The sequence below is a fragment of the Colias croceus genome, chromosome 14 (genome assembly GCF_905220415.1).
Source record: "Colias croceus chromosome 14, ilColCroc2.1".
Classification (NCBI taxonomy): Eukaryota; Metazoa; Arthropoda; class Insecta; order Lepidoptera; family Pieridae; genus Colias; species Colias croceus.
Genome location: NC_059550.1, coordinates 5,870,193 through 5,882,198, shown reverse-complemented (window position 1 = coordinate 5,882,198; position 12,006 = coordinate 5,870,193). Strand labels below are relative to the sequence as shown.

At 32.3% G+C, this 12,006-nt stretch overlaps 1 protein-coding gene and 1 long non-coding RNA gene across 2 annotated transcripts; one reads left to right on the top strand and one right to left on the bottom strand.

The window, feature by feature from the left end:
• The first annotated feature begins 7,160 nt into the window (after positions 1 to 7,160).
• Positions 7,161 to 8,858, top strand: LOC123697487. Its single transcript, XR_006752240.1, has 2 exons — positions 7,161 to 7,274; positions 8,721 to 8,858. It is a non-coding gene; the product is annotated as an uncharacterized LOC123697487 (long non-coding RNA).
• On the bottom strand, positions 8,799 to 11,152 carry LOC123697240 (nucleic acid dioxygenase ALKBH1). Its single transcript, XM_045643679.1, has 4 exons — positions 10,984 to 11,152; positions 10,591 to 10,917; positions 10,016 to 10,209; positions 8,799 to 9,200 (listed from the first exon to the last, which is right to left on the bottom strand). The coding sequence occupies exons 1-4, from the start codon at positions 11,146 to 11,148 to the stop codon at positions 8,834 to 8,836; spliced, it is 1,053 nt and encodes a 350-aa protein (XP_045499635.1). The 5' UTR covers positions 11,149 to 11,152; the 3' UTR covers positions 8,799 to 8,833.
• Between the last annotated feature and the right edge of the window lie 854 nt (positions 11,153 to 12,006).

Below are 12,006 nucleotides of genomic sequence, written 5' to 3'. Positions count from 1 at the left end.
AAACTTCATTAAAAATTGAAACACCGAAATTTTGACGGTGTATTTTCATTTATTAAGAGCACTCAGACAAAATTTGTTATAGCTCGGTGCAAATCACAAACAACCAATAGCGATCGATGTGCTGAATACAAATTTACAACTTAAATAGGCGCATTACATGTTTCGATGGAAATTAAAGCAATAACAACTAGATTCATACATGCCTAGATATATGGAATAGTGAATACACAATACACCTAGCGAATTAAAAGGTTATTATAAATTCCAATACATTGTAATACAATAGTGTGCTATACAAACTCAGATTGAAACTACACTTGAAGAACTTAGAACCGTTAGAACTTAAAAACTTGTCACTAAATAAATTGCTTCAAGGAAGACAAAGCCGTTTCAGAGCGCACAGCATTGGCCTCAGGTGACGAAGGCAAAGCAATTGATTTAACCTGCAATAGTCCAGGAATTGAGCGAAGTAGTTAAAAACATCGTTAAGCACATTGTCAAACGCGTTTAAGTTGGCTGAAGTGAAAGTTTTCACGTTACGAATACTTCAAAAGTCCATTACACGCTCGACGGCGTCTGCGTCGACCTTACGGCGGCAAGTTGTTTGTAATTACACAGACATAGCCCAAGATTTCATTTAAACTTTGTGACAGCAGCCGCTGGTGACAGCCCTCCGCGATTTTTGGCTCTAAAAAAATTTTTCTGCGTCTATAGCATTTTAATGACGAAAAATACAATAGGAAGAGACTTCACATTCTGCTCAGTTAACCTCAAATTCACTCTTAAATAATTTGTAGACGTACATTTCAATACGGAATTTTAAAAAGGACAATTTCTTCAATTTCTACTTACTTAGTTGTTATAAGGGACAAAAATTATAAGTAGGTAGGTAGGTACACATTCTCAAAGATTAACATGAAAATTTCCATGTCTGTTAAATTTAACATTAACTCGACCACGACAAACTCATGCCTGTCTTTCTTACATTTAAACATTTGTAATAAGACCACAACTTACAATTTACATGAATACCTTGCTTATATTATATAATATGTAAAAAAGAAATAATTAGAATGTATTCAAAATTAGTTTAGTACAAATTAAATTCGAATAAATACAAGTATATCTAGATAATTTTTATTTCACAGATCCCCCGAGGCAATCTACTGAAATATGTATTTATGTATATTTCAATTTGAATAAACATTCTTTTTTAATAAAAGAAAATTTACGCGAACTAAGCTAGACACTGTACCGTAGTAGTCGATTGAATTAATAAGTTAGTGGTTCATACATATTAAGGTAGAACAACGTTCCTACATATTCATAGAAGCAATTTCTTAGCTCTGCAGTTTTCTTATGTCTCTATATCTATTATCTAGTAGGACTAACAAAATCATTTTCATTGAGTAAATAATATGGAACTACATATATAAAAACATGAAGGTTAATGCTATAAGATATAATTAAAAGAACTGGGTATTAATTAAAACACCGCAAAGAGCATAATTAACTTCATAAACCATTTGCCATTTTTACTATTTTAATACTGACATACCTACTTTTAAACGCCTATGCGTTAAAAATATAATCTATATTCTATTTTATACTTACTTTTCAACGACTTATCCAACACTAGTTGCCAACTTAAGTTCGCCAACAGATCATACAAACTTCAATTGTAATGTTTACATTTACATTTTAAATTTATTTAAAAAGCTCTATTATTCGTTTAGACCTGTTGTCGATCTCTCAAAATTGATCCCAATTAAAATTTGTGCGGCATAAGTGGCGGCGGGTAACGAAATAAACATGGCTATAATTGCTTAGTCTACGATTTGTTTTTTCGTACGGCACAACACTAGCGAGGGACGCTCTACATAAATTCGCATGACCTATAAACCCGTACGTGATAAGTGTTTACGAAATCGACTCATTATGAATTAAATCTCCTGTAATACAATTTTATCGTTCTGTATTTTAAATTGATGTTTTTTTTTTAGGAGTCTATTGAATAGAAAATGTTGTTGTAGCAGATAATTTCTAAAATTATTAGTTTAATTTTGTTTAAATTATTCTCCAAATGTTTTAACAGGCAAAACAATAACCGTAAACCATGATCATATGCACGGATATCTCCTATTACAGATGCTGATGTTACGAATATGCGTTACATATTGCTATGAAGACTACAAAAAAAAAATATTTTTCAGATAGGGATAAATGTGATGAGTCCCTTAGCCTACAATAAAAACTGAAAAATGAAGCTGCGAGAACGAGCCGCGAATTTTTAGGACGACCCACTCGTTTTTGTAGAGCCGAAAAAACTCGCAGGTACAAGTAGTACTAACGCGTAATGAAACACGAATCGGGAAAAGAAATAAAACGAAATAATACTCTTTTATAAAGCATAATAATTATGGGATAATATTTTTAAGTTAAATATTAAAACGAGGTAGGTAGTTATTATTGCATAGAGGAGAAGATTAATCTTTAGATAACTTTAATTTTTGTTTATTTTGATTAGAATGAAAATTTCAATACAAAGTAAAGTCTATTTTTTTTACTTTGTTTATTTAAATATCTTAGCTTTATATACAAAAGCTTTTAAATCGTTTAATTAAATATTATTTTTAAAAAGTGTTTATTAAATTTTCAGCAAAGTAACTTCAACTTTTAACATGACCCCAATCAATGCCTTTATTGATGGGACCGCTCCTTAAATGAGACAGACTCCGTTTATTTAAAATCCCCCGGGTAAATTAAAATGGATGGATACCCTAACTCATTTAATAAATCTAAGGATAATATTCTTTTGAATTTATTTAAACTTTTATTAAGTTCGAAATTTCAAATTTTTGAGCTTTAAGCTCTTACTTATTCAATAAATGGGGAACATTAAAAGATTAAAAATGATTAATATGGAATACAAAGAAGTTTTATGTTTATATTTTTAATTTGAATTTCGCCCAAAAATTACACGGTGTTAGATTTAAACATTCGTTTAAAGTTTTAAGTAATATAAACGAGGTTTGGTAAGTGAATTATGTACCAGTTGGCGGGCAACGAACACCCAGACTGAGTAAGTAATAGTTTTCCTACGAATTGCATCCAAAATGCCAATTTGTGACCCTTTCCCGGGTATTTTTTACAGTTAAAAATGTAAAATATCAACAGGATTCATTTATTATCGATGTGAGTTTTTATTTCTACCAATCATTGATTGATTATTTTTGAAATCTTAATGAAGTGAATATTTATCGACATCATCATCGTCAGCCCATATAAGTTCCCACTGCATGGACATTGGACATTGGTCTCCTACTAGGGTAGGTAATATCATGTACCTATCTGACATAATCCACCACGCTTGCCAAGTACGGAATAGCAAATGTCACTCATGTCGTCGAGCTTTTGTAGTGAATATTGGTCACATGGTCACAACAATTTCTGTTCGCGTTAAAGCTAAACTGTATTATCATATTAATAAACATGTCAGTGGTTTACCTACGTGTCAAACCGTAAACAATTTATTCTCCGAACCACATAAACAAATTAAACATCTAATAATTAATAATTACGAATAGAAATTTATGACATTGGTTGTTAATCGTATTATAACCTCAAATCACACCAAAACTATTAATTACAGCCATCAGCGCATGCCCAATGCCCATTCAATTACCGACGCGGTGTGATTGATCTCAGGTAGCAATAACATTATTCTAACACAAGCATACGTACATTAATTTCGCTTTGAAACCAATAAGGGTGTTTACAAACAGGCTTCGTACTTTGTGGTCAGCTCGCAAACAAAGCTGCCCGTTATTGCATCTCTATGTAGGTACCTACTGCTATTTCAGTGTTAATAATTCTACGCAATAATGATAACAAAGTTTAGGGATAATATGTTAGATACGTCTACAACAATACATTAGTAACATAAGTTATCCATGTACAGTAGGTTGACTTTTTATCAAGTAGACAAAATATGGGCCCTATACTATCGTTTGCGTCAAAAGTTTAGTAACGATGAACTCAACTTTAATATCGACATAGGGGTTTTCCTTTTTCGTTATTTTTATTTAACTTAAAATATATTTTAAATAAACTAGATACGCCGAAAGTTTTCTTTTGTCCTACCTAAAAAGCCAATGAACGGAAAATCACATCACTACATAAATAACGATATTAATATAATTCTTTGATAACCGCAATAATTAAACGAATTCTATAATGCTGAATTAATCGAAGTTTAAACCCACAGTTTAAACCACTAACGGGACGGTTCGTTAAAAAAGATAAGATTTTCAATGAGGCCTTAAAGATGTTTATTTTTTCTTCCTCGCGGCTCACCCATAAACGAAAGCTGTCAACGCTTACCATTGAAATCGGTCTCCTTTAATTTTGAAGCCAATAAATTTTGTAATCCGCCAACGGAATCTATATCTGCTATTTAATGTCAATAAAAGAAAATGCGCATTTTGCTACACCGGAACGCGACCGATATCATTTTACATACAAAGGTAATGCGCCAATTAACATAAGCACACATACCTAATATAAGTAGTTGCCTATATTTTCATTCATTTCAAGCCCCAATATTGATGAAGCTTTTAATCGCCATGACACGCGTCTCTTTAATCACAATATGTGAGCGCACTTTACAAGTGAATTCAAATTCACAAACATTAATTTTCCATTACCCATTTAAATTTAAAAATAAAATTATTCATAACTATATGTCAGTCAGATGAACTACTATCCCGTTCGGAGCCGGCCGCCGCGGGTGAGCCCTCGAAATGCGTATGACAGTATACTTGTTCGAATCTAATCGCTCGAGAGTCGACATGCACGCAAATTGCACCGCTTGTTTACGACAATGTGCCTACCTAACTCAATTTGCGTGCTATTGTTAGTAGGGCCCGTTAACTGGGCTCTTATTGAACTCCTCTTAATACGGACTTGGTAGCTTTGCCCTATTTCACATCTTCATATCTGTCATGAGCAGAATTTAACTTCCGTGACAGTTGTAACATACATTTATGGATATCGGTAGGTATTCTGAAGATGGGAGCCACATATTATGTTTGTTACTAGTCATTATTTGCATAATATATATGTATGCAATATTAAATTAAGGTTTTGTTTACTATTATTTTTTAAGCAACTAATTAACGAGAAAAGATAGGTAGGTACCTATGTATAGGAAGATGAGCTTTTACCATCGCATCGGCATAGTTTTGTTTTCAATTGTAAGAAGCATGTTTTACACAAAGTTAGCTAAACTTATGAAATCATGGTTTTCATTTTACCAGTATGACAGATTTATATTTTAAGGGGGGTTAGGCGGTCAGCGAAAATTCAGCTATTCGGGCCTGAGGTAAGCGGTGAGGGGGTCCGCGTTTAGTATGGAATCAACGTGCTCGAAACTAAAAATCGTAAGCGCCATTCACATTTTTATCAAAAAGTGAATGAAAATATTTAGTATTTTCGAAATCTAAAACAGTCAAGAAATCGGGAAGGTAAATATCTATGTATTTGTGATTTTATACGAATTATTATCGTAAATTACAGTTGTATTGAGCATTTATATGATATTTTAGAGGTAACTTCAGGATTTTTTTTTATCGAGCAAAATTTTTCCAATCGTGTTTTGGAAACAGTCATCCCATCACACATACGTTCTGTTATAAATATTAGAAATTTCAGTGCGACAAAACTTCAATATTTTCAATTATAGCTCATAGAAAACAGTCCATTTTGCCGTTTTCACCTACTAAGGGCCCTTAAATAGTAGATACAAAAATAGAAAAGAAGATATTTATCAAAATAAGTTGAATTTAAGTAAGATTCAGTAAAAAATCACGTTTTCCACGAAAAGATTTTCTTATTTCACATTTGAAAAACATAAAATATTCAATATCACGAGACTTAATCACCTTTCCTTCAACTGAAACGAAATGGCATTTCCATTGAACAAATGGTGAAATCGTGATGCATTGTCGTCAGCCATTCGCCTCGGAATTGAAAGGGTTGGATTCGATATCGTACGACGCAGCTAAACGCCGATCGTAGAGCCAAATGAATACCTACAGCCGATACAAAGAACTTGTCGGAATATTGATGCTTTCACGTCTGCAGTTGAGCTCTGATCAATATAAGGCTTATTCGATGAAACTGGCTAGGATTTCTAATTTAAATGTACACGACAACGGAACAAAATTCAGTTATGCATAGATACTTTTTGCAGTTTAGACAAAAAATAATCACTAAAAAAATAAACAGCTGTCAAAATCCAGTTTAGCTTTCATAAATTTACAATGTTTGGTATCTAAATTTTAAGTAGGAAATAATGATAAATTAGAAAATGTTGCAAAAAATAAATCTGCAATGCGGATATTGTTTCAAGCCGACGGCGAGACGACTCGCTAACTTTAAGGCCGTGTACGCGGTCCGTGCGCTGTTTGGCTCAAATATGTGATTTTTCAAACCAGATTGTCCATCAACCACTTATCTTACAAACATATGAATTACTAATAATTTTAGGGACTTTTATTGTCTATATAGTTAGTTAAGAGTTTTTTTCAATTAATACAGTATTTGTGAATACCATCAAGATAACTGAGCCGATGATTACTTGATTTCACTTTTAGTGTCAATTTCGAAGCTAAAAATATCTGAAATTGCTGACAGATCTAACACACATTTTTTTTTAACTAACTGCAAAAATCCTTATTAAAATAGTTAGTTAAAAGATTTTTTTAATTTGGACTCCTAACTTACGAAATTAAAATCCGAACAATGTGAATTTTTTTAGAAATTATACTCGACAAAATGATTATTTTCACCAAGATATTTGACTTAGTTGAATATAATTTATACATATTGCAATAAAAGAACGTATTATTTATAAGATAAAATTTAAAAAATCAACTAAGGTACCTCTATTATTTTTCTACAATTTTTTTTAAAGTACTATAAAACACTGCGCGCGACCCGATTAAAATCAGTCGGCAGCGAGCCTTCCCAGGGAGAGGACATGTTGCTCGGCGCTCTCCTGTGGACCTATGCTGTTCATAGTAAAAGGATAGCGCAAGCCGCGATCTATCGTAATAGATCGCGGAGATTTTGACTTGCGTTAAATTGAATAAGCGCTCTTAAAGTCAAAGACGAATTCGAATGCTACTCAGAAAGTTACGTTAAATGTTTTTGGGGTTTATGCGACTCTCATAAAAACGAAAGTAGTTTTGTTTCAAAAACTTCGGAGCAAGGTAATAAGCAAGTACCTACGTATCTAAGTTGCTTTGGGTAACTTTCAGTTTGTTTGTAGGCTGAGGGCATAATATTAAAGTTTTAAAGATTTATGGAATCGCCTAACCAGCCTTAGAATGTTTTTACAATATTGCGAATCAGCAAATAAATAGAAAATACACTTTCCTTCGCCATATACCTAGGTAACTAAACCAATAAATTATACAAAGTATTAAATACTAGATATACATCACATATACATGTATATATTTAATCCTGAAATTCGATTAGTACCCTGTACACTTAATAATAAATAAATACTCGCCTAAAAGCAAACGCAAGAAAAAAATACGGGTTAGGTATTTTTCGTTTGTGTTACATATCTACATTTTTAATATCGTGGAGCGCCACCTAGTACAAAACTCGGTAAAGTTTGTAGTCTCAAAAGCTTCTTCTTCATTCTAAAAATATATGGCAAAAATTACTACAATTATTGTAGTACCTACTTGAGGTTTTCGTATTTTAACCAAAATCGGCTCAGCAGTTGTAGGTATTGCTACCTACTAAAAAAGAGTAAATTCTGCTGCTATAAAACTACCATATCATATTTACTTTTTATTTAGTTAAATGATCATTTATTAATATATTATTAGCCTTATTTTCAGGTCTTATAATTTTAAATCTATACATATAATAAATCTGTAGAAGGGTCAATTCTGTACATTGAAAATATTGAAAAAATAAATACCAGGGGGTGTTACTAGATCGATACCAAACCCGAATATGTGATTAAAAAAATTTTTGTCTGTCTGTCTGTCTGTCTGTCTGTCTGTCTGTCTGTCTGTCTGTCTGTCTGTCTGTCTGTATGTGAAGGCATCACGTGAAAACTAGCGGTTCGATTTCGATGAAACTTGGTATAATTATACCTTATTATCCTGGGCGTAAAATAGGATACTTTTTATCCTGGAAAAATACGTAGAAAATAATTAATCTTAATTTTTCAGTTTTATCCATAGACGTTGTTCCGTAGAACCGCGAACACACGTTGCGTATTATTATAGGCCTAGCCGTATTTGGGAATTGGGTCCAATAGATATTTATAAGATGTTATTGTCAGAGGTACTCAAAATCTATACATATAATAAATCTGTAGAAGGGTAAATTCTGTACATTGAAAATATTGAAAAAATAATTAATAGCAGGGGGTGTTACTGGATCGATACCAAACTCAAATATGTGATTAAAAAAATTTTTGTCTGTCTGTCTGTCTGTATGTTCAGGCATCACGTGAAAAGTAACGGTTCGATTTCGATGAAACTTGGTATAATTATACCTTATTATCCTGGGCATAAAATAGGATACTTTTTATCCCGGAAAAATACGTAGAAAAAAATAAATCAAAATTTTTCCGCGCGGACGGAGTCGCGGGAGGAAGCTAGTTTATAATATTATTTTTCTTGTTCCAGTAATAACAAAGCAACCACAACGGCAGTACCATTATTACTGAGACAATAAAGGATAAAGGAGATAAATCAAACATCATGTAAAATTAGAAAAATAAATTATTTGTTTTATTACATTAAATACTTTGATCACTTAAACTATTTTGATTTTCATTTAACACCTGCCTCACATTGATGTTAATTCTTGATTCTTCAACATAATTATTGAATTTTCTCCATTCCTCTTTATTCAAATTCTTACTCATTGCCTTTATTAAGTCATCTTCAACAACATATTTAAATTCTACACCTGAATTTTGAATACAAGTCATATCTTTATCATTCCAAGGCTGTTTTGTAGAAGGTAATATTTTTGGTACTGCATGGTAGCATAGTCTGGTTTCTTTAGACATAACAGCTATATCTCCACTGGATAGTAAAAAGGCAGAGGGTTCAACACTCTTGTCATGGCCTCCTAGTAAAAATATTGCTGACTGCCCAAAACTGAAAAAAAAAAAAAATAACAATGGGAAACATAAATAGTGTGTGTCGAGCACACGTGTCAGGAGTGAAACTTCTTTAGAAAAGTCGTCGCCGTACTCCATGACGTGACGATATTGCCATAATGGGACTTTGAAATTTTAATCTCAACGTGCCTAAAGAAGTTTCACTTCAAAAAATAAGTAATAGGTTATACAAAGTTCACCAGGCCATGAAGTTCATTATGAAAATGGACTTTCAGTTTATTAGGAACTAAGGAACTTATAATAAACTAGCTTACCGCCCGCGGCTTCGCCCGCATTGTCTAAAACTTAATAAATTATATAATAAAACCTTCCTCTTGAATCACTGTATCTATTTAAAAAATCGTATCAAAATATGTTGCATTGTTTTAAAGATTTAAGCATACAAAGGTACATAGGGTCAGAGAAAGCGACTTTGTTCTATACTATGTAGTGATATTCATGTGCTGAACTTATATAAAAAATGTACTAGTTCAGAGAGCGTACTACAGTATTCAGGAATATATGGACGATAAAGACCCATGGAGGGTTGTCGCGTAAAAACCACAGGACAGTTCTTTGGCATATTATGATATATTATGTATAAGTTAGATATAAGTTACATATTATGTAATATTGACATGATTTTAAAAGAGCAACTATGGAGTTTCTTGCCGATTCTTCTCCATAGATACTGCTTTCCGAATCGGTGGTAAATGTTAAAAATACTTATGTAATGACGATTCGAAAATGCTACTAAATAGTAGTCTAATTGAATAAATGAATGTTTGAGTTTGAGTTTGAGTTTGAACTTACCTAAATGAAAACAAAGGTGCCTCCAAATTGACTTCAGAGTGATCTGTATGTGCTGATAGCGTAGAGTCCATGTGATAATAGTTTACTATTGCCGCTTCAGCTTTGAATGTGGTGTAACCAAGAGTTCTAGCCACGACATCACATAACTCCGCCAACTCTAAGGGAAAAGAGGTCTTATTGTCCTCGCTATACACCTGTAAAGTTAAAAAAATTCAATTCATTCAATATTCATCTATACTAATATTATTAAGCTGAAGAGTTTTTTTGTTTGTTTGTTTGAACGTGCTAATCTCGGGAACTACTGGTCCGATTTGAAAAATTATTTCGGTGTAAGATAGCCCATTTATTGATTGAGGAAGGCTATAGGCTATATTGAATTACGCTAAGACCAACAGGAGCGGAGCCACGCGGGTGAAACCACGGAGCACAGCTAGTATTAAATATACTTAATCTGTGATCTGCGAAAAAGATACAGTTGTACATTTTTATCTACTCTACTGTATGTTTGTTTGTACATATTAATGTATATAATATTCAATCTATTAGAGTTTAAAAGTTGAATATTAACTTTATACTTTGGTATCCCAATTATGATGATATCCTAATGTAGTCCATCTCAATTTCTTTTGCAGCTTTCTGTCACATACTCCATCTTTAAAACATTCTGCCCACCAATCTTCAACTGGTTTATCAATATCAATGTTCCTTTTATTAGGCTTTCTTGGGTATTCTTCCAAACATTTTCTCATCCAATACCTCTGACCTAAATTTGTAAATGGATTCTTTATTATAATAAATCCAGGGTTATTGCTTAAAGAGAAAATTTCCCATTTGGATATATCTTCTAAACCCAATGATTTTGCTCTTAAATCTTCCTTTACCGCTTGTGTGATGCTTTTTACCTTTAAAAAAACATATATTATTTACAAATCAACCGGGCCTTGAAAATATTAGATTAATTAACTCACCTCGTTAGAGAAATTAGCATTATCAAAAGATATAACAGCCTCAAGCGATGGTTTAGGTTTATTACTTTTGTAATATTTGAACTTTTTCATAAAATTGTCCTCGTTTCTCATATCCCACGTTCTTTTCATAGTATTATTTTGGTCTAATAGATTCAATTCAACCATAATCCTATTATAATCATATTGATAATATTAGTACTTAATAACCTATCAATTGATAATGATTGTAATCTACTTCAATACTTCGTTGAAGAAAACTTTCGTTTAACTAACGTTTCTATTTTGATTTTTTTAAGTACAGTTCTGTATTTTTATTTTTTAGTATACCTAGGTAACAAAAAAAATATTTTATTGTATGCTAAGAGTATGTATTCAAATTGAAATTTAAATTGTAGTGTAAATAATTGTAAAAATAATAAATAATGATTATTGACATTCGCCGCCAAATTTCAATATAATCTACGTTCAACAATCCGATTATCCGAATCAGAATCAACAATAACATAAACTCACAGATTCACAATTCACATGTGGGAATACTGGGATTACGATGACAGGTGATTTCTGTGGGTGATTTCAAGGTGATTTTATGAGGAATTTCAAGAAACATGAAAAAATTATTCATGGATTCTCAAGTGACGTAGTTATAGCCATAGATCATGCATGCAGATCCATCTCTATTCTCTGAAAGATTTACCATTGTATAATACTAGCTGTCCCAGCAAACGTATGGGTATGAAAAATAGATGTTAGCCGATTCTCAGACCTAACCGATATGCACACAAAATTTCATGAGAATCGGTCCAGCCGTTTTGGAGGAGTATGGTAACTAACATTGTGACAGGGGAATTTTATATATAAGATAAACTGTATAATTAGCCATTTATAGGGAACTGTATACCGTTTCTGATATCCAAGTTGTACAACTGTACTCTGTAAACTAATCCTACTATACTGTTGTCTGTTATGATCTCAATATTAACTCAGCCCCCGGAATCACAGACACAATAGAAAATCTACTGT

Coding starts and splice junctions, on each gene's coding strand:
- LOC123697240 (XM_045643679.1), bottom strand. CDS start 11,148: ATGGTTGAATTGAATCTATTAGACCAAAATAATACTATGAAAAGAACG. Junction 10,918..10,983: donor ATGCTAATTTCTCTAACGAG/GTGAGTTAATTA, acceptor GTTTTTTTAAAG/GTAAAAAGCATCACACAAGC. Junction 9,201..10,015: donor GCACCTTTGTTTTCATTTAG/GTAAGTTCAAAC, acceptor TTTTTTTTTCAG/TTTTGGGCAGTCAGCAATAT.